Source organism: Onychostoma macrolepis, chromosome 23, assembly GCF_012432095.1.
Source record: "Onychostoma macrolepis isolate SWU-2019 chromosome 23, ASM1243209v1, whole genome shotgun sequence".
Classification (NCBI taxonomy): domain Eukaryota; kingdom Metazoa; phylum Chordata; class Actinopteri; order Cypriniformes; family Cyprinidae; genus Onychostoma; species Onychostoma macrolepis.
In genome coordinates, this window is record NC_081177.1 from 8,869,465 (window position 1) to 8,893,767 (window position 24,303).

Consider the following 24,303-nt stretch of genomic DNA (forward strand, 5'->3'; position numbering starts at 1 on the left):
GAAATGAAGGGAAAAGCCAAAAATATGTACTCAAATTTTGCTAAAAAATGAATGGAGAAAAGGCAAAAGTGATTTCAGCATTTTCAGCCAGTTTATTTTGGTGAATTGACTCTCTTCAGAGAGTATGGTCAACAAAAGCAGTTTACAGCTGCTCAAACAAGCATCCTATGACATTTCATTACAACGTATTTTACAATTAAAGACAAAGTGCTTCTCTATAGGCTGCTATTGTTTGGTTTGTTTGTTTTGCTTATGAAGACACTTATTTCAAATGGATATTTACGTTCAAACATCTCATGATGAGGCGTCACAGGTTTCAGGAGATGGTCGCGGTGTGTGTGTGTGTGTGTGTTATGAGCACTGCTCCAGGAAGGCTTTGCAGCACCTCACACACTGTTCATACACCGTCTCAAAGTCTTTATCACTCCCCTGCAAGTGAAAACAAACATGAGCCATTAAAATGTAACTGTAAACAGAAATTATGCAGCCAAGCATAGCAGCAAAGAGACACGTGAACTTAAGCATGACCAAAAGACAGTAGAGCTGAAATGATTTGATAATTGATTAAGTAAAGAGCAGATTTACAACCTAATTTACAATTAAATCAACTAATTTATGGTTTTAACTTTTCTTGAAAATGCTTATGCACATTAGGACTATTGAACCAAAACAGTACATTTTTCCTTAATTTGTGCTAAAGCAGCAATAACAATGAACTACGGCTATCAGATTATATTAATATTGGCAAACAGTAGAGATATATATTATTATGTCTAAATAAAACAGCAACACTAAAAACTAAATGTTTCTAAAATAGAATTTAAAAAACTGCACAAAACACATTGAATTAAAGGGGTCATATGATGCGATTTCAAGTTTTCCTTTGTCTTTGGAGTGTTACAAGCTGTTTGTGCATATATAAAATCCATAAAGTTGCAAAGACTAAAGTCTCAAACCCAAAGAGATATTCTTTATAAAAGTTAAGACTCATCCACCTCTTCCTAAAACGCCTCATTCAAACATGCCCCCACAAATCTACGTCACTATGTTGGAAGATTTGCATAACACCGCCCAAATGTTTATGCGAAGAAAGGTGTAACTTTTAATCTCACTGTAGTATTGTTGCCGCCACCGCGATGTCGTGGAGACGCTGTGTGATTCCATATATGGTAAGGGGCGTAACATTTCCATCACACGCTTGAGGTATTCCGCCAATCACAACGCAATGGATCGCTGACCAATCAGAACACACAGCGCTTTTCAGAACAATGAGCTTTGTAAAAATCAATGCATTTTAGAAAGGCAGGGCAGAGGGGAGCAACAATAATGTACGGTATGTGGAAAATAATGTTTTTTGAACCTTAAACCACGTAAACATTGCATTACACCAAACACACAAAATAATATTATTTTTAGCATTGTCATATGCAAAATTTTGAAGTAGAAAGATTTTTTCTTGTAACAGTTATCTTTGTTTTATTTACAATTTCTAAATATATTTTTAGTGTAGTGTATGAAAAATGGATATAATTTTGAGATTTGCTAAAGAATACATTTAAGAGTTCTATTATATTATTGGTGTTTTTAAAGATTCACTTTAAGTGAGTGTTAAATGATATAATAGGTAAATCTAAATCTAAAAGTAAAAATAGAGGAAATGAACATTTCTATAGACTGCAATATAGAATAATAATATTAATAGAGATCACACTAAAAATATAATAAAGTTTCACACCAGTGCTATTTAATGCTATTTGTATACTATTATAGTATTTATTCCTATTCTGAATTGGCTTTTATTTTATATGTGCTTGTCATTTTTTTTTTTTTTTCCTATTTAGCTATTTAAATTTTTGTACTTCAACTTAAACTTATTTCAGTTATTTGCCAAGACAACATTTCTCATTTTTGTGTGTTTTTTAAGTTTACATTTGTCATCTAAGTGAAGTTTGTCATTTTTATTTTATTTCAGTCACCAAAAATGACTATGTAAACAATGATTCATTTTTGTTAACAATAAAATTTAACCATCGGGTTCTTCTATAAACTCAGTTTGAGAAGTTGTTGTGCTAAATTACCATGGATCTCATCTTTGGACACACAATGTACCACCTCCATCAAAAGAAACTGCACTCAAAGGACCACACTTCCTCTCAGACTTGAATCTTGAGGGACTAAACAGAAAATTTCAGCTATCTGAAGAGTGATCATCGCCACAAGAGCATTTGGCTAACGAACTGTCCGGTTTCCTATTCTGCGATGGCAGAAAGGCCTACCTACTTCAGCCAGCTAGCTGGTTTTCTGCCATGAAGAAACACTAGAGAGGAAACATCCAACTTTACACCTTCCATGATTATCTTCAACAATCTCAATGTGGCTGTGACCCACATGTGCTGGAAGCCTTCAGCCTAGGGAACATCTTCAAAATGTGTCTTTAATCAGTCCTTAAGACATCCTCTCACATAAAAGTGAGTTTTCTGATCTTCACAGATGTGTCTTGGAGAGCTGGTGGTGTGAGCGTGATGACCTGACACTGTCTGGAGGAGGAATGCTAATGATCTCAGTTGGGGTGGCCCGTCAGGTTCTTTCCAGTTTCTATTTCTCAACACAATCACCCTCCTTCTCATAATCGACACTACTCCCTTCCAAACATCAGTTTTGTGGTTTTACAAGTTGGCTAAACCACCCTTTCTGTCATAATTGAGTGTTTGTGACACTTTGTGACACTAAGCACCTCTGTTTAAAACACTAAATAATATTCTTACATTGGCTTCACATTAAGAGACGTCAAAAGACCACAAGGCACACACAGATTCATCCAAAGCTTTTGACCTAGATGTTATATGGTGCAATTTTGGCATCATTTACTGCCCTTCATGTTCCAAAACCACATGACTGTCCTCCACGAAACACAAAAGGATATGTACTGAATAATGTGGACACTATTTTCCAGGCAATAACAACAGAATGAGAGCTAAGGCTTGGCCATGTGGCAAAAAGTAAAATCTAAATTTTTCTTAGAACAATTTTAACAGGTTTTTTTGCATTTAACTAGTCAAAATATAATTGTAACAACATGATTCTATTTATTAACCATCTGGTTAAAAAAGGTTCTTTTCCAAGTGCTACACACGTGAAGTAGACAACATGGTGTAAACGTAAAAAAAATGACTTAAATATCTTTGCAAAAAGGATGCATGAAATATGAAGGCAAATTGTGGGAAGGCCAACCAGTTGGAGTGGTAAAGGAAATGACGTCCTGTACAAAATGTTGGTGCAATAATCAAAAATTGGTGGTTTATTGGAAGGTGAAAAAATACCATCAAGTGCATGAGGAAACAAAAATAAATAAAAACTGTACAAAAAGAAACAAACAGCAACAATGTGCTTTCTTTGGCTACACCAAAATGGCCCAAGTATCTAACATTGCTCAGTCCGAATCAGAACCAAAGACAAAATGTAAAACTGACTTCCTTTCAGCTAGCAAGCCTATTTATAGGCTAATGCCCCTCCAACAGGGCATACCAACTGGGGAGAAAACAAACAAAATTGTCTGTAACAAACAAATGAAATAATGTAAATATCCAGCACAACCAGACTTAAACCCTCCGAACAAGTAAAACAACAACCATTAACAGAAGATAGTTTACCAACAAATTAAATGTAAAACTAACTGTTCCTAAATTCTCCCCCCCTCTGACATCACAACAAAATGGCAGCTTCCACAGGAAGTGAGGTGGCGGTTGTTTTAAAAACCAGTTGGACCTAGATTAAGGGTTTGATTGTACAGAGTGTGAACCTGGAAATTTAACTGAACAAGGTTTGTAGAAAATTTATAGAAAAATAAATATAATCACCACATGTATTGTATGTACTGACCTTTTGTACTTTTTAGAAAAATTGTGATTTACGGAAAACTATCAAGAGTTGAAAACTAGAACAAACACAGCAGTAACAAACTTAGCCTAAACAAAACAAAAACTCCATAACACTTTCCTGGTGTGTACACAGGTGTTAATTTGCCGGCAATGTCCAGTACAAGTGAAATGGGTGTGTTTGTAAGTCCAAGTCTATAGAGTCAACAGGTTAACCTGTGACACAAATACTGTACAAGCTTGCCTTCAACATATCCTATATGTAAAGAAATTATTTAAAATAAGAAATATTTCTTAGTGCGATTTATTGGATAGGTGTTGCTCTATACAATGTTCCATTCATTAACTGAAAACAGGCTAGACTAATGGATTCTTGGGATTTAAGAATCGACATTTGTGATTGAGAAAAAAATAATTGAGAAAACAATATTTTTACTCAGCCCTAATTGTCAGCAAGTGTAATTGTAACATTTGCTAATATTTTTATTCAAAACCACAATTTCTCGGTTTAAAAAAAATGCGGCAAAACATTATATTCAAATTAGTCAGTAACATCGCCCAGCGCTAAATCTCTTTAAAACATCAAAAAAGATGCAAAAGCGTCATTAAAATGGTCCATACATTGTGTGCACTATATTCAAATTCTTCTGAAGCTATATGATAATTTTGTGAGGAACGGACAAAATTTAAGTTATTATTCACTGAAAATCTTCACCCTTCACCCATTCAAGAGACTTCATTATAGAAGCAGCAATGTCCAATTCATGAAAAAGTGATTCTTGTGACCCTGGACCACAAAACCAGTCATAGGTAGCATGGGTTTATTTGTAGCAATAGCCAAAAATACATTGTATGGGTCAAAATTATCAATTTTTCTTTTATGCCAAAAATTATTAGCATATTAAGTAAAGATCATGTTACATGAATATATTTTGTAAATTTCCTACCGTAAATATATCTAAACTTCATTTTTGATAAGTAATATGCATTGCTAAGGACTTCATTTGGACAACTAAAGGCGATTTTCTGAATATTTAGATTTTTTTTTGCACCCTCAGATTCCAGATATTCAAATAGTTGCATCTCAGCCAAATATTGTCCTATTCTAACAAACAATACATCATTAATAGAAAGCTTATTTATTCAGATGTATAAATCTCAATTTTGAAAAATTCACCCTTATGACCAGGGGTTAAATTGGGATTTGTTATGTGTGTGTGTGTGTGGGGGGGGATACATTTTATCCAAGGTATTTTATTTTCTTTACCTTTATAGAGGGCATTTTCCCACTAATCTCATTAACTTTCATTTCAAATTCTTACATTTGATCTATAAATTCAATTATAATAATGTGATTGTTATTATCTATACGTTATCAAATTAAATCATTTACACTGAAAAATACAACTACATTAAATTATGAGATTCTTAAAAAAAAATAAAATTGAATATACAAAAAAGAAAGGGTGGAAATTATACTTTTAAACTAAATTAAAACGCCAGTAGGTGCCAGTAGTGAGCGTTTAATGAGTGTCGTTCATTCAAACGATTCGTTCAAACGGCAGATTCATCAGATGTTTATGCATGGGCTAATGATACTTTGACTCAACCGATTCGTTCAAAACACGGAATCATTTAGCAATGAATCGGATGGTTGCTTTGAGATGCGCTGTGCTTCCACCAAAAATGTAAGTGACCTAATATTATTGTATTTGCTCATTGAACTGTTTATAGAACTATTAAACAGTCGTAATGGTGAGTGATGTTGCCTAACTAACTGTATTTTAAATATAAAAACTTTCCATTTTGAATTTTTACCTCAGTATGCTGAGTTTCTTAGTGTTGCGTGTTTTGATTTCTCCTCGAGAGGCTGCGTGAACCTTCGCCTCAGCAGCGCAACATTATACTGTCAACAGATGCATTATATACAGTATACTATATCCACTATTCGCCACTTACTCTAGTCTAAATGAAATCAGAATAATACTTGCGTTTTGGTGTTTACATAGTTATTTTTGGTTATTGATGTTTTAATCATGTTACTTGTCTGGCATTAATGAAGCGTTAATGTCGAGCCCTGGAGTCTATGTGCCGGGACTTAGCCCCGGTCCAATTTAAACCCTGCTTATGACTATATTATAACTATCATGATAATTTTTTTCATATCAGTCGATATCGATAATTATCACGATAAATGTCAAATCTTTATTTCTTTGAAGTTTAAAGCCAGAATTTTGCTCCAAAGTGAAAGTTGTAGAAACCAGACCATTAATTTTCCTTAACAAAATAAATATCTAACTAGAAAAATTAATTTCTTAGGTGCTGCATGTTCTAATGAGTGATATTGTTTCAAATCAAGAAACAGGTTTGGTTTGCCTGATAATATTAATAATAATAATAATATAATAATAATAATCACTTTTTTGTCTCTTAGAAATTCACATTTGATAGTAGCTTGAATTAGGATGCAGAGGTAAATTTTTGTTCATTATCAAAATCAGTAACATCTGTACAAATTGTAGCAACCTCAGTTTTATATGGTTAAATTTATTCTGACCAAGTTTTTAATTTTTTTATTAAGCATTGGTCTCCCATAGTAGCATACATTTAAGTCATGATAAACACAGTTAAAACCACACATATAACCATGGTAAAAAATATATATAACTATGTGGTTTTTAGGTAGCCTGTATGAAAAACAGTAGTCTAAAAACATTCAGTATAATGCACACATGCTATAGCTTAATCACAAATACATACTATAATTTTACACCATTACTCCTGTAATAAAATTCAATGTGAATATTCCACATTTCTGCCACAATACCATGGTGCAGTGAGTGTTACTACAGTAAATCCATGGTAAATGACGGCGATGTGTAGACTTGAAAGCCTTCTGACTGTCTTGTTGCACACAGTGTTTCTCCTGTTTGGCTCTAAACTAGTTTAAATCAGAGAATAATTTGTGTTCATCGCTGAATGCAATCGCTTCGATCTCACAGCGCTGTTTACTGCTCGCGTGACCGTCTCATCAGCGAGTAAACGCATCTGCTCTAGTGAGCTCGCGCCGCGCGGCAGTTTGACTTTGATCCGAGCAGATAAACGGTCCGTGTGGCACGATTCGAATGAGTCGTTCGTGTTTCGTTCCGCTTTTGGCGCATAAACATTATATCGAACATTTATCGACCTCTTCATATCGTTTTATCGAGGAAAAATTATATCGCGATACTTATCGTTATCGAATTATCGCCCAGCCCTATCCTGGGTCACATTTGACCTTTCCGAAATGACTTGATTGCACCATGATCTGATTCTCCGAGTCAATTCCTTGTGTTGAAGCACTAGATTATCAGTGCATTTCCACTTAAATTTTCATCTTTTCCTGAAGCAAATCGATTTTTTTACAACTTCAGGATACTCAAAGAGTCATATTGACATGTTTTTTTGGGTCCTCTGTGAAGTTTGAAAGCCCTATTCACTGTAACTGCATTTACAAGAGCGAACAGCTCTCAAAACAAATCCTCTTTTTTGTGCTCCAATAAAGAAAATCATACAGGCTTTGAATGACATGAGGACAGAATTTTCCTTTTTTCCCCCTTAAAAGCTGTCCTCACCCACAAGACATCCATATCCAGTGCGTGTTGACAGCTGAAGAAACTCTGCATATGGAGTACGCCTTAAAAACACACAGATATCCACTGAGGAATCCTCATTCTCAAACATCAGTCAGGGGCCACGACCACACAATGCATCAGATGCATCAGAGGACATGATTTATTGGCTAAGTATATGATTAAGTCTTTATCCAAGCACGCCATAACCAATTAAGCAGCTTGCAGCATTCCCAAAAAGTTCTCTCTACACAATCACAACCCTTAACCAACCACAAGACTGTAATGCTGAAGGTGAAATGTGTATTATTTCTGCACTACTAGCATTATAATGCAAAAATTACAACCACTTGTGTACATATAATTGGTCCCGCCCACAAACTCACACCATTGGTCAATGCTGACTGTAAATGTCAGAGTAGTCAGGATGCTCCAGTGTTTTCGAAGAAAAAAAAAAACAACCTTAGCTACAGTTGTCAAATTAAGCTTGGATAGAAGTTATTTCAACATCCAAATAAGTAATATCCAAAAATTGAAAATATGAATTATCATGAATCATACAAAAATAAATGTTAAAAGGGAGTGATTGTTGTGGGAAACTTCAAAATAATCTACCAAAGCAAGATTGATCCGAAGCGGTTCCCACACTAGTTAACAGCTGGAGTCGGACTAAGCTGGAATAGTGAGTGTGACATGAGCCCTAAAACGCATAAATTTTATTTTGGGCCTATTGCTACTTTGATTGAGTATTTGGCAATAAACGACCAGGGATTGGGGCAGATCCTGCTGTGTGCATGTGTGTACACTTACATAGTACGGGTCTTGGATAATAAGCTGTTTTTCAGGATCGTATGAGCCGAGAAGCTCAATCTTGGCTTTGCTGTTTTTCACGCTGCTTGCCTTCTTGTTCAGATCTCTGTAAGAAAACCGTACGTACACACACACACACACACACAAACACACACACTTTAGATCTTGTGCAGCCAATGGACGGATTCATAATCTGATTCATATCAATGGCGTGATTCCTTATGTTCTTTCAGACTAATTCAGGAATATGTTTTAAGCAGCAGTGAATCTTGACAGGATCTGACTGTTCTTTCTGCAACAGTCTCCCAGGAGCAAGACGTTGCAACACACACCAAACAGCTGAAAAAAATAAATTATTTATAACAACACACACAACAGCGCCTAGGTAGTGACAGCTGGTGTGGCTCATCATGAACAAGGATATTAAAAACGTGCAAAACTACATATCTTCAAATGAGTCGTGGTTTGTCTGAACCAGGAGAGAAAAACAGTGTGACAAAATAATATAAAATAGATAAATGGTAACACTTTATTTTCAGGACCAATTCAAACTAACTTGCATGCATATTACTAGCATATTGGCTGTTTAATAATTAGTACTTATAAAGCACATATTAAAGACTTATTCTGCATGACCATATTTTAGATCCCTTAATTATACCTCATACCTAAACTTAACAACTACCTTACTAACTATTAATAAGCAGCAAATTACTGAGGCAAAAGTCATAGTTAATAGTGAGAATTGGACCTTAGAATGAAGTGTGACTAGATAAATGTCCCAAATTTGACATTACCGTTTCATTCTTGATGGATTAATTACAATATTTTATTCTATTGACAGCCATAGTTTTATAGTTCTCTTTGGGTTTATGCATCTAAAAGTGCTCTAAAAATTGATAGAAAAATACAGTGTCAACCTAATAGTAAAAATTTCCACATGATATTTATAAGCTTTTTATTTATTTATTTCTCATTATAAATTGTTTTTTAAAGTACAATTTAAAAGTTTTGAGTACGTAAGGTTTTTATTATTAAATTATTATTATTAAAATAAATTAATACTTTTATTCAAAGGTGCATTAAAAAGGTGAATTTAAAGATTTATTTTTCAAGTTAATGCTGCACTTTTGAACCTTCTATTTTACAAAGAATCCTGAAAAAAATATTAATCAGCACAATTGTTTTCAACATTGCTCATAATAAAAATATTTCTTGAGCACCAAATCAGCATATTAGAATGATTACTGAAAGATCATTTGACACTGGAGTAATGGCTTATGAAAACAAGGTTTGCCATCACAGGAATAAAACACAGAATGCAGGAATTTCAAGGAACATTTGACACACTTGCAGTGCTTGTGCCGGGGGTTCAGCATCTTAACCAAGAGGGGGTCTCATTAACTCTCCTGTTCAGGGATCATCTCTTCCAGGTTTAAACCTACGACCTTTAGGATTACCAGCTCAGACCTTTAACACCCATACACATACACACATAACATCACAATACAGATGCAAAAATACAACAGATGATGACCTCGCATGTATATTTTCAACCCCGATTAACCCAAGACAGACAATCATGACTAAATATAACTGTGAGATGATATTACGTCAGTCTGTCATGCTGAGTATCGAAGAAACGAAAGCCGAGATCTAGAATCACAGAGCAAAGACAAGGAATCTAAAGAACTCAGTAATCTTCTTAATAAGCACCGGATCTAGCAGGAACATGTGATCCTGACAATACCCCCCAAACCACCCACCCACCCACACACACACACCCCATCTGGCAGAAAAAAGACCCTCCTGCCCCCTTTATTTCAGTGTCTTACCCATATCAGACTCAGAATGTTTGATGCATTCTGCAGTGTTGACAGATCCATGTAATGTATAATTCATTCAATCAGTTTCACTCGACATCAATCATCATTCTCATGTCAGAAAGACTAAGGCTAAGGAATAAGGTGGGAGTCAATTCCTACATTCAGCAAATGTCAAGGGCCTCATTGCTGCTCATGGCTTTTATACCAGTAAACTCAATGAGAAGCAAACCCACTTTTCTTAAATTCTCAGCAAACGTTCCCTCAAAATATCTCCTTTGAGGATGAAACAAGAAAACAACAGAAACACATTATGGTTGTAGGCAGCAAGTAATATAGAGTAATATAAATAGATATAAATATAAAGATATACAGGGTTCTTACACCTTTCCCAAATTCAAATTCAAGCACTTTTCAAGCACTTTCAAGGTGCATTTTCAAGATTTTCCAGCACTTTAAACTGTGGTAAATTACATGTTTACACACACAAGTTTTTCACTTTAAATCAAATGTTATTGTGCTATTAAAAACCACCAGTCTGGATCGCATATAGCATTGAATAATATAAATAGCCAACATAAAGTATATAAATTACGAAGTAAAAAATAAAGAAAGAAATAATTTACAGGGTACCACCAGGATTTTTTAAATAAAATGTGAGGCTATTTAAGACCTGCACAAATCAAATAAATACTATATAAATGGGGAAGGGCAATGTCTATGGTAACATATTAAATTATAAAATGACTGCAAAAATCATGATTTGCAGTTCAAATAGGCCTACAGGTTTTCACAAATAGAGTTTTATAAAGTGACAAACTTAACATTTCAGCCTTTAAAATATTCTTAAGAAAAGGGATGAGTCAGAAGTATAAAGAATTATTTTGTTTTTCAGCGGCTTTGTTGGCAGATGATTAATTTGCACTTTCAATAAGCCCGGCTGCTGTTTTTGCTCAGAACAAAAAGCTTGTGCCTTCAAAAATCTAAAACATTTAAACAGTAAGATGTCTTGTGTGCTTTAAAATAAAATAATTCTTTACACTTTTGACTTATCCCTTTCCTTTATTTCTTAAAAATAGTTTAAAGGCTAAAATATGAGGTTCTGTCTGCCACTAGGTGGCACTTTTGGAACTGTATTGATACAGCGGTTTCCCCGGTAACGGCTGAACACAAAGCAGCACTGTGCTCATAAATGATACTTTCAGACATTATAGCCTACTGTATGTCGATGAGATGAAAAGAAAATGCCATGGCAGTCGGTTCACTTCAGAGATAAATTAATATTAAAAACACCCGCCTTGCATTTTGACTTTGAAATGTTTATTTTATTATTTCACTTTAATCGTGACAGTCTTAACATATTTAATTTAACTCAGCATGGGCATTTTTGCTTACCTTTTACACGACTTGAAAGCACAGACTCTCCCATGAAAAAAATCAGAATTTACAGGAGACTTTACATTATTTTAACCATAATTTGTATTTGTCGTTTTCAAGCCAACGCTCACTGAAGCGGCAACTTCCCGCGACGTGTTTTTGTCTCCCGCTCGGTTCCATCTGAGGGCGCGTGTCAATAAAGACAGACAGATCACACTACAGCCACACAGACTCGAGGGGAGCTGAAGCTTATTTTATATTAAAACAACAACAACAACAAAAAAAAAACTTTTTTTAAAAATATATATTTAGTATTCCGTAAGAAAATAATTTTATGACACCAATGCAAATGCTTTTTTAAGCACTTTATCCAAAATCCAAGCACTTTTCAAACCTTGTTAAAATTCAAGCATTTTCAAGGATTTCAAGTACCTGTCGAACCCTGGATATAAATATACCTATATATATATATATATATATATATATATATACACACACACACCATAGAGCAAAAAAAAAATGAACAGTGAAAGTAACAAAAACTTGTAAAATACATTTTAATGTGCATAATTAAGTGTGGAAATAACCGAAGGATCTGAAAAAATTATTCAGAGACCAAATATAATTTTTGATATTTTTTACTAGTGGGTGCAGGACACTATAGTTCATTTATCAAAAATTCTTCATACAGTGGACTACCAATAAAATTTGGTTACAAATTTGGAACCAAAAATTATTCAGACCGAGTCTGAAGTTCAGGTTTGCATGAACCTGGTTGACAGCATGCCCAGGAGACTACAGGCTGTCATTAAGGATTTGTTGCCTGACAAAGTATTGATAGTTGTGTAAATATTGTCATACTAACAGCTGTCTGAATAATTTTGGTTGATTGTAATCCATCACATACCTTTCTATCAAAGTTATCTGATATTATTGAGCTGAATTTGTTCTGACACAGTTTAACTCTGAGTTCTTGTCATATTTTACTACCATAAACTATAGCGAATAAACTGTGATAATGTGAGAAATTTTGAAGGTGTCTGAATAAATTTTGGTTTTACTGTATCTATTTGATAAATTAAGTTAACCAACTCACATTATACATACTCTTTTGGTTTCTGCACCCAATATTTAAAAAATTTACAAATGCAATGAAAATATTGGTATCTGTACTCTGTATCGACAAGTACCAAAAATAAAAGTATCGGTATCGGGCGAGTACTGGAAAAAGTGGTATCAGTGCATCCCTAATGGAAGTCTTCGAGTAGTAAGGGGTCTAGGATGTCGTCCCTGGCCACCCAGGAACATTCTTCTGGTCCGTAGCCTTCCCAGTTGACCAGATATTCCAGCCTGCCACCCGTCGCCGTGAGTTCAGGATTTCTCTGACTAGGTAGACGGAGGGTTGCTCGAGGATTTCTGGGGGAGGAGGCTTGTCTACTTCGGTGGGTCCTGGTGCAGAGGGAGAACAGGGTGTAAGGAGTGACACGTGAAAGGAGGGATGAATTTTGTACCTGGGTGGGAGTTGCAGTTCATAGGTGACCTCATTGATCTGCCTCTGTATCGGGAAGGGACCAATGTAGCGGGGACTCAGCTTCTTGCATGGCAGGCGGAGGCGCAGATCTCGGGTGGACAGCCAGACCTTGTCTCCAGGGTGGTAGATGGGAGTCGTGGTTCGCCGAGCATCTGCGAAGGTCTTATGCCTCCACACTGCACGTTGGAGGTGGATGTGAGCTGAGTCCCACACTCTCTCGCTCGCTTGGAACCAGTGGTCTACAGCTGGAACCTCCGATGGCTCTCCTGTCCACGGGAAGAGTGGTGGCTGGTGCCCGAGTATGCACTGAAATGGCGTGAGGCCAGTGGTGTTTTGTTGCAGGGAGTTCTGTGCATTCTCAGCCCAGGGGAGGAAGCGGCTCCAGCTGTGTTGATCGTCGTGACAGTATGCTCGGAAGTACCGTCCGAGTTCCTGGATCTTACTCTCAGTCTGGCCATTTGTCTGGGGGTGGTAGCCCGAGAACAAGTTTACAGTGACTCCCAGTAAACGGAAGAATGCCCTCCACACGTGGGAAATGAACTGTGGACCTTTGTCTGAGACTAACTCTTTGGGAATTCCGAAGTTTCGGAAAACGTGGTGAAATAGACTTTCTGCAGTCTCCAGGGCAGTGGGAAGTCCTTTGAGGGGGATGAGTTTGCATGCTTTAGAGAAGCGATCGACTGCTACCAGTACACAGGTGTTGCCCTCGGAGTTGGGTAAGTCCGTTACGAAGTCTATACCCAAGTGGGACCAGGGTCGATGAGGGATTGGCAGGAGCACCAGCTTGCCTACTGGAAGATGACGAGGGGTCTTAGACATGGCACAGACTGAGCAACTGCGGATGTACCTGATGACATCCCAGGTCATACTAGGCCACCAGTACCAAGCTTGAAGGAGCGAGAGGGTCCTGTGGCTGCCTGGATGTCCAGTGCCCGGTACATTGTGAACTGAGCCCAGAAGGGATTGTCGTTGGGAGGTGGGTACATACGTCTTCCCTTCTGGGCCTCCCAGTGGAGCAGGTTCGGTGAGATTGGCGGCTCGGATCTCCTCATCAATATTCCACTGAAGGGGACTCACAATCATGGCTGGAGGGAGGATTGGTTCTGGATCGGAGGGTGAGTTTGGTGAGTGCATTCGGGAGAGGGCAAAACAAAAGTCGCTTTGTTGTTGCGACTTCCAGGGCGGTAAGTTATGGAGAATTGGAATCTTGTGAAGAACAACGCCCAGCAGGCTTGACGTGGGTTGAGTCTTTTGGCGTCTCGAAGATACTGGAGGTTTTTATGGTTGGTGATGACTGTAAATGGATGATTAGCTCCCTCCAGCCAGTGCCGCCACTCTTCCAGGGCAAGTTTGATGGCCAGTAACTCCCGGTTTCCAACGTCATAATTCTGCTCTGCTGAGGTTAGTTTCTTGGAGTAGTATGTGCAAGGATGGAGGCTAGGAGGCTCGCCGTGGTATTGGGACAGCACGGGCCCGACGCCGGTGGTGGAGGCGTCCACTTCCACAACAAAGGGAGCGGTTGGATCAGGATGGTGTAAGATGGGGGCCGTGCTGAAGGCTATCTGGAGTTTCTCAAAGGCTTCGTGGTCGTTGGAGTTCCAGGACAGGGACTTGGGCTTTCTTCGGAGTAGAGAAGTCAAGGGGGCAGTGTGGAGACTGAAATTCTTGATGAACCGGCGGTAAAAGTTTGCAAATTCTAGGAACTGTTGGAGCTCTTTAACGGTCTGGGGACGAGGCCACTTCCTGACTGCATCTACCTTCCCCTGGTCCATTTGAATCCCATCTTGACCGACGAGGTAACCTAGGAATTGCACCGTGGGGCGATGGAACTCGCATTTCTCCAGCTTCAAGAGATGGTGTTCGTGGAGCTTCTGAAGAACCTGCTTAACGTATTGGCGATGTTCGGCTTTGTTCCGGAAGTAGATCAACATGTCGTCGATGTACACAATCACGAAGCGGTGGAGGAACTCCCGGAACACCTCGTTCATGAACCCTTGGAAAACCGATGGGCGTTGGCAAAGCCCATACGGCATGAGGAGATATTAATAATGCCCTGATGGAGTGATGAATGCCATCTTCCATTCGTCGTCCTTCCGGATGCGAACGATGGTTATACACGCTTTGCAGGTCCAGCTTTGAGAATATGCGGAGTTCCGCAAGGGCGGCCGGGACCAGGGGAAGAGGATATGGTATCCAGGGCCGCAAGCCCCCGTCCTTCGTACCCACGAAGAAGAAACTCGACACTGCCGGTGAGGTGGAAGATCGGACGAATCCCTGGTTGAGAGCCTCCTTGATGTATTCCTCCATTGCCTTGGGTTCCGGGATGGACAAAGGGTAAACTCTACCCTTGGGGAGTTTAGCTCCAGGCAGCAAATCGATGGCGCAGTCCCATGGCCGGTGTGGCATCCTGGAACGCCGCGTAATCAGATGGGACCGTGACTTCTTCCTGGGGCTCAGGACTTTCAATGAGCGTGGAGGCAACTTGAATGGTGCTGGAACTCTGGGAAGGAATGGGTAGTGACGAGAGGCAGTGGCGGTGACAGTGTTCGCTCCAGCGAGTCACTTCACACGAGTCCCATCTGATCTCTGGAGAATGGAGCACGAGCCAGGGGCGTCCCAGGATGATATCCACCATGGGTCCCTCCAGTACCAGAAACGTGATCTCTTCCTCATGTAGGTGACCAACCTTGAGCCTCAGTGTGGGAGCTCGATATTTAAACCCATCCACGCCCTAGCAGTTTTCCCTGGATTGTTTTGACTCGGAACTCCTGGGCATGGCGCTTCCGGGGAAGTTGAAGACGCTTCAATAGGTCCTGGGAGATGAAATTGCCCGAGGAGCCTGAGTCGACGAGGGCGGATACTGCAACAGAACGATCATCGGTGAACAGTTGAACTGGTAGTAATGACAGAGTTGAAACGACGGGATCCAACTGAAGGGAACTCACCGCAGGGCGTGGAGGTTGGACAGAGCAGGTCCTGATGTAGTGGTCAGTAGCAGCATAGTAGAGACACAAGCCAGCCACCAGGCGGCGCCCCCGTTCCGAGGGGGTGAGCCGAGCGCTATCCACTTGCATTGGTTCTGGTACTGGGGAACCCGTAGCGGGCGCGACAGACTGGTGGGCGGTTTCGGTGAGGTGCGAGGCAGTGAGGCGCTGGGAAATGCGGGTGGCTCTCTGCATAAAGCTCTCTAATCCCACGGAGTCATCATATATGGCCATATGCGCTTGGATGCGGGGATCCAAGCCTTGCCGATAGGCGCTGAGCAGAGTGGCTTCATTCCACCCGCTAGTGGACGAAATTCCAGGGTATAGTCGCTCGTAGAAGAAGTACCTTGACGCAGCCGCAGCAACTGATCGGCCACCGTGAGCTTTCCTGAAGCATAGCCAAACACCTCCTTGAAATGGTTAGTGAATGCACTGTATGAGTTGGATATGATACTATTAGCATCCGATATGGCTTTTGCCCACAACAGCGCTTTGCCTTGGAGAAGCGAGATAAGGAAAGATACCTTCGACCGCTTGGTGGAAAATTGCTGAGGCTGCATTTCCAAAGAGAGTGCCACTTGCAGAAGGAAACCGCCACACTCAGCTGCGTCACCCGCATAGGTAGCAGGCAGGGCCATGGGACTGACAGAGGCAGACCGTGGAGGTGTTGGGGGAGCCAGGGAAGCCCGGAGGGTAGTGACGAGCTCCTCCAGGACCTCCGCTGGTGTGGATGGATGGGGATCCATCTGGTTGACGGTCCAGGTCCGGTCTTCTGTCACAAAGCAAGGTCCAACACAACAGGTAAGTGACAAACAAGATGGTTTATTAAAGGGAACTTGGGTAACAGGAACGAGAATGGCAAAAGGCAGGTGAGTGAGCAAGATGTTATGGATTTCAGAATCCTTAGCTGTGATCTGATGCAGTGTCTTTCATTTGCAGGTGGGAGGATAATCTTGGATCGGGTTACTCATGATTCGATGGAGGATCGGTGGAGAGTCCAAGGGGTAAGTATCCCAGGTAAGACGTATGACAGAGGGAGTCCAGAGCAGTCCATTAAGGTGAACGGTAGACCGGACAATGAGAGGTAGGGATGTGTGTGTTTATATGCTGATGCTGATTAGTGGCAGCAGGTGTGTGTAATCAGTAGTCAGGTGACTGTGAGCAGGTGATTGTGCTGGGTGGTGACTGTGAGGATTGTGACTGATCCCTGACAAATAAAGGGATCTTGGAATATATATATATTACTACAATTAAATAATAACTTTTCCATTTTAATAGATTTTGAAATGTAATTTGTTCCTGTGATGCTGATTTGCTTCTCAAGAAACATTTCTAATTATCAATTTTGAAAAATATTTTAATTGTTGATTAATATTTTAGTGGAAACCATGATCCCCTTTTTCAGGATTCTTTGAAGAATAAAAAGTTCACAAGAACAACATTTATTTGAAATAGAAATATTTTGTGTCAATATAAAAATGTGTCTACTATTACTTTTGATCAATTTAATGTGTCCTTGCTGAACAAAAGTATTATTTTCTTTGAAAGGTAGCATTTATCTATCTGCCACTCAAAAGTTTGGGATCAATGAGATTTTTAATGCTTGAAGGAAGTTTCTTATGCTCATCTAGGCTGCATTTATTTGATCAAAAATACAGAAAAAAAACAGTAACGTGAAATAAACAACAGTTTTCTAATTTAATATACTTTAAAATCTAATTTATTTCTGTGATGCAAAGCTGAATTTTCATCAGCCATTACTCCAGTCTTCAGTGATGCATGATCCTTCAGAAATCATTTATTATCAATACTGAAATCAGTTGTGCTGATTATTATTATTTTTTTAACCTGAGATACTTTTTTCAGGATTCTTTAATGAATAAAAAGTTCACCAGAACAGCATTTATTTAAAATAGAAATTTTTTCAAACACTATTGTTCAAAAATTTGGGGTGAGTACGTTTTTCCTTTCTTTTTTTTTTTTTTTAATAAATTAATACTTTTATTCAGTAAGGATGTGTTAAATTGAAAAGAAACGTGATAGCAAAGACTTAAATTGCTTGAAAAGATTTCTATTTTGAATATATATAATTTTGAATATTTATTTTGAATATATAAAATAAATATATTTTTTTATTTTTAATATATAATACACTGCATAATACAAATTTTAAGGTAATGCTTTTTTGGGGTTGGGCGAGGATGTTTTATCTTACAAAAGGCACCAGAATATCCAGATTTATGGTTTTCTCATGTCTAAAACACCAACTGAACCCCTGCACGTACCTCAAGTTGCTTTCGTCCATGCAGAGGATGTGATCAAAAGTCATGAAGTCGTCTTTGGTGACCTAACAAACAGAAAGACCATATGAGTAACGCATGTAACACTTAATTCACATTGTCCTGCAGTGACCCGTTAAGCACGGGCCAGTGGTTTCGGCCCACATCCTCCCCTCTTTCGCCATTTTCCTCTCTAATTCTTCCTGTCTTTCACTGAAAGAAGCAAATCTGCTTCCAAAAGAGCACGGCGCTGGCTTGGACAAGCTCCAGGGAACACGAGAAAAGGGCCAGAGAGCGAGTAGACATGCCTTCTGTGTCTGTTCGAACATTCGCTACCCTTACTCAAGACGTGGAGTTAAGAAACGGATCAAAGCACATCTGTGGCTGTATGTAAGTGTGTGCATATATTGAGCAAGAGCACATGATTCATTTGGGACGTTACTGCACAGAGACAGTCATAATAGGAATATATGTTTTCAATTTACAAAAACAACAAAGCGCAAAAACTGGAAATCGTGAACGACACATACGTGGGGGTTGTTTGGGACAAGAAACGACTGCCTTGGCTACACGTGTTTTCTTGTATAATTGGGGGCTGTGATTTGTGCGAGGTCAACGGGACACAGATGTCTTTAGTGTGAGCTCAGCTCTGTACAGCCTCATATGAACCTGACCTCTAAAGGCCGAACTAAAGCCTGCCCACATGACTGGAATATCTGACTGACGGATGGAAAATGTGGGTGGAAAGCACGTGAGTTAGGAGTTTCTCTTAGTCTGACAGTAAAAGGCCAAACCATGTATATTTCAGGCAAGGTGATGCAGCGGCCAACTTAACATTTGACAAGTTTCAACAAAGCTATTACATGTGCCACACAGGTTGGGATTTGCTTAAAAAACAACAACAAGGAAGAAAAAAAGTGTTGAAAATCGTCAAATAAGTGGTGTGGTAAAACAGGTTCATTTACTTTGTGAAATAATCTTTTAGACAAGCTGTATGAGGACTATTGCTTGCTTTTTCATCATGATCCTTTTTTTTTACCATTCAGACTGTTTTTGAAATATAATATAATACAATGTTGAGCAGCTAAAGTCTTGTCAAGCGAAATTGCCAAAAGTTTTGCTTGCAAACCTTTAACAGTTAGTATCCCCAATTCCCAAATTATTAAACACTGTAATTAAAAGGAAAGCTGATGAGAGTGACAGTGTTAATCATGCCTAATTCCCATCTTTTTTGGAGTGTGTTGCAGCCATCAAAATCTAAATTTGGTTATATTTTAAAAAAATACAATTAATTCAGTCAGTGAATTATCATCATTGGAAATCTTTTCTTTGTGCTTTTGCCAATTAAATAAAGGTTACAGAGAATTATCAAATAACAGATTCTTGATATTTTGCATTTAAAAATTTCCAATTTTTCTGATTTGGGGTTGTATAATATAATAATAAAACAATCCAGCCCATCCAGATGCTATTAAAGCATACTGCTTTAATGTGAATCGCCACAGACACACAGTAGAGGGACCAAATCTGACAACACAACATAAGAGGTTAACAAAATCAGCTTTATTTCCCACACAGTGGCTTTATTATTATCTACGGAGGTATCTATCAGGGCTCCGCAGTTATCCAATTTAACACTGGTTATCATTATTACAATGTGTAGTGTTTTAGTTTGCAATTTGCATGTGTCAGAGTAATTGTCAAACTGTAATGATTTCAATAACCTCTAATGCAACCTTGTCAGATTTGGTGACCCTGCTCTATGTGTGCAGCTGTTCACATCAGACCAAAAGGTTTTTTTGCAAAGAGATTAGACATCAGAGTGAATATGGATAATACTGAAGCCATTGTGTATGAAATAGAGGGGGATATGGATTTCCGTAAACCTCTAATGTGGCCTTGTCAGATTTATTGACCCTGTTGTATGTATGTAGCTGTTCATATCAGAGGAAAGGACTTTCTAGAAAATAAAACAAGTTCAGACATCACCAGAATGATTTTGGGTAACATTAAAGTTGTTTTATGTTTATTTACTGCAGTCACAATAATATTGTATTATAGTATTAAATTAAAAGGTAATTGCAACTTCTTAGAATTGTTAACTTTTTTTTTATTGCAATTCCGAGTTTACATTTTGCAATTCAGTTTTTTTTTGTTTCCACCACAAAATTAAGGTTACTGTGACTTATATAGTTGTCTTTATAGTCAGCTATCCAACAGAATTTAAAAAGCTGCTATGCTTGTTTGTGGGACAGTTACATTTCCTGTCCTGCACCAGTCTGGCTTCACTGGAAAGAAAGTTTGCTCCCTTAAAATGATGTCTTTGTGATCTATGCATGTGCTATGAAGGATACGTTGATGATACATTGTGGAGCAACTGTTTTTTATCAAAATACAGACCATACACTATTTGGAAGCCAACTGAAAACAACAAACTCTGTGGAGACTTTTCCTCAGGAAATGTGCACAAAAGATGAAAAATAGCAGAAAACACAGAGGGAGATGGAGAAGAGGGGTCAACAGCAGATAGAGAGTGGATGCCTGTCAAAATCAATTTATTAGGCAAGTTAAAAATACAAAAAAAGATTAAATGTCTATGGTGTGTGACAAAAATGAAGTGCCTTTGGCTGTAAACTGTGATGAGATGCTCACACAAGCTCTCCTGCCAAAACTGCCTTTATCTGCATATGTTTGATATTTCCATACGAGTGACACTAACTGAAGTTCATGAAATGATGATAAATGTGTTGTCTATATCGTACTGTACAACATGACTGTGCTGAAAGCTTCTTGCACTCATTCTGTAACACACAAAATCCCACATCTGCAGTACCTGTCGTGCCCTGTGATCTGTCTCTATGCCATGTTTCCTGAGGCAGGCCAGACCACGGGCGTCAGGAGCGCTGCCAGTATTCCAATCTGAGGTGGCACCAGAGTCTATAACCCACTGTAACACACACACACAAAGAACACGGTTCTAGCTTCGAGTGCTAATCAGGACCCCACCGTACCTGCCGCGCCACATGCCTCATAGACACGCCGTGTCGCTTCATGCAGGCCTGGCCGCGGTGATCCGGGGGGTTTCCGATCTCATAGGTGGATGTGGCTGCACTGTCTATTCTCCACTGAAGACAGACATACATAAAGCATTATGATGATAACAGCAATACACATAAATATTTATAAACACACAAACAGAATTTTTTTGAAGAACTTGGAACTATATGGTACAATATAGCGGTTTGCTACTGCCGCAAAAATGCAAGTTAAGCATGTACAATGGGACTGTGTTGGCCAAGCATTCATATTTGAATATTTCTGGCCTTAAACTTTAAGGCTGGAATGAAACTGACACCGTTTCTTAGTATTTTGACTCATGAGGTTTTGACTTTCATTGTTCTTGTCAAACTTTTTGAACAGCAATTTTTTTGTGATTTCATGTTTGTCTCTTGTGCAACCTTAGAAATATCAAATCTCCACAAGAGCAAGCGTAACATGATCATGATCATGATATTGATACTCTCAACCAAAGGGTGGATGAGGTGCAAGGCTGCAGATGTTACTTTGTTACATACCTGCTATAACACTTAATATTAACAAACCTCAAGACCAGCCAATTACTTTCGTCCAGAAGATGATGCACAGTGCACTGAATTCACAATTTGCTGAAGCACATGCGATTAGTTGTGAGTCTTAGTAAGCCGGGAGAAAATACTAATGTATACATCATTCAGTAAAAGTAGCATCACATGCAGTGACTTACCTTGTCCACCACCCCATTGTCTGTGGCCATTTTCTGGAAAACAGCCTCAGCGATTGGGGATCTGCAGATATTCCCTGGGTATTGAGGAAAGGGATGAAGAAATTTATTATTTTCGTAGTCAAGGATTATATGAAACCTAAAAATTCTGTCTAACTCTGAGTAAATGCCATATACACAAACATATACACGATATCTCATTTTTTGACATAGAAAATCAAGCATTAAGTTACATTTTAACTTGACACAGCAAAGCACAATTGTATTTATATTTTAAGACTGATCTTATTATACTATTATGTTTTCTTGTTTGCTTTATACATATTGTAAATGTATATACATACCACCATCAGTATAAAATTGCTTATTTAGTGTTTAAATAAGATTTCTTATTATTATCAATGTTGAAAACAATTCAATTTTAAGTTAAAAAAAAAAAAAAAAGCCGTTTAATTTTCTATTTTATTTTATTTTGAAAAACTGTGATACATTTATTTTTTTCAGGATTCTTTGCTGAACACAAAATTGAAAAGAACATAGACAGATTTTTTCACTGTAAACATGACCCCAAACTTTTAACAACTGTGTACAGGTGCTGGTCATGTAATTAGAATATCATCAAAAAGTTGATTTATTTCACTAATTCCATTCAAAAAGTGAAACTTGTATATTATATTCATTCATTACACACAGACTGATATATTTCAAATGTTTATTTCTTTTAATTTTGATGATTATAACTGACAACTAAGGAAAATCCCAAATTCAGTATCTCAGAAAATTAGAATGACCAACTTTATGGAGATGCAGATTTCATTTTCCAACAGGACTTGGCACCTGCACACAGTGCCAAAGCAACCAGTATCTGGTTTAAGGACCACGGTATCCCTGTTCTTAATTGGCCAGCAAACTCGCCTGACCTTAACCCCATAGAGAATCTATGGGGTATTGTCAAGAGGAAGATGCGATATGCCAGACCCAACAATGCAGAAGAGCTGAAGGCCACTATCAGAGAAACCTGGGCTCTCATAACACCTGAGCAGTGCCACAGACTGATCGACTCCATGCCACGCCGCATTGCTGCAGTAATTCAGGCAAAAGGAGCCCCAACTAAGTATTGAGTGCTGTACATGCTCATACTTTTCATTTTCATACTTTTCAGTTGGCCAAGATTTCTAAAAATCCTTTCTTTGTATTGGTCTTAAGTAATATTCTAATTTTCTGAGATACTGAATTTGGGATTTTCCTTAGTTGTCAGTTATAATCATCAAAATTAAAAGAAATAAACATTTGAAATATATCAGTCTGTGTGTAATGAATGAATATAATATACAAGTTTCACTTTTTGAATGGAATTAGTGAAATAAATCAACTTTTTGATGATATTCTAATTATATGACCAGCACCTGTATATATTTTACACACTCTTATGATTATGGTTTTGTTTTATTATAGGCTGAAAACAACAAAAACTAATCCACAGACAATAAAATATAACATCTTATGCAAAATGCTATCGAAACATATCCTAATGCCATTATGAAAATAAGAAAGCTCTAAACCGGGTTAGTTTATCTGTAGCAATATAACTCAACTGAGGCGAGTGGAAAAAGGCCAAACTAGTGCTTGGAGAATAAACTTACGGATAATCAATGATGAAAAAAATATACAGTTTATAGTTTGTCACTAACGCCAATATCAACGCGATGTGTTCATTAATGTATGAACGGATGAGATATGCGTATGATTGCAATACGCTGGTTTATGAGCTCACGATGACAACTTTCATTCACTGAATGAGGCCGATGAACCAGCGAACATTGAAAAAGTGATGACCGTTTCCTCCAGCTGTAATGAAGCTCGTTTAAATATCACAATCAAATCAAAGAAGGTCTGGTGATATATCATAAACTTTCTTACCCAAGCACACGAATAAAACCGACCTTCCACCGGGAGTCGCCATATTGGTCACTATTATAGGTCCCCGGCGCCACCACTGAGGGCTGTCCAAGTTACCGCCTGTTCCAAAATACCAGCTAGATTAGACAAGATTCAGCTAGAGTTTAAAGCGTGTGTTTGTTTTTACGCGCATACATAGAGTAAACAGCGGATACAATAAATAGTTGCTTTTAAAATCTATTTTTAAGAAATTAGTAGACAGTATTTTATTACATAAATAGAGCGAAAAAGCCTGAAACACACACTTTCACTTTTATCCTTGGTTTAGATAGTTATAAATTCCTACACAACTAT

General features: G+C 38.2%; 1 protein-coding gene across 2 annotated transcripts; it reads right to left on the reverse strand.

Annotated features, from left to right (window-relative positions):
- Positions 1–69: 69 nt before the first annotated feature.
- On the reverse strand, positions 70–24,091 carry acp1 (acid phosphatase 1). 2 transcript variants are annotated; one of them, XM_058763693.1, is made up of 6 exons: positions 23,971–24,091; positions 22,054–22,127; positions 21,124–21,237; positions 18,297–18,358; positions 8,297–8,402; positions 70–429 (listed from the first exon to the last, which is right to left on the reverse strand). In XM_058763693.1, exons 1-6 carry the CDS (start codon positions 24,011–24,013, stop codon positions 352–354), a joined length of 477 nt encoding a protein of 158 aa, XP_058619676.1. In that variant the 5' UTR covers positions 24,014–24,091; the 3' UTR covers positions 70–351. The 2 variants fall into 2 exon arrangements, with proteins under 2 accessions (XP_058619676.1, XP_058619677.1); XM_058763694.1 differs by lacking the exon at positions 21,124–21,237 and adding an exon at positions 21,302–21,415.
- Positions 24,092–24,303: the final 212 nt, after the last annotated feature.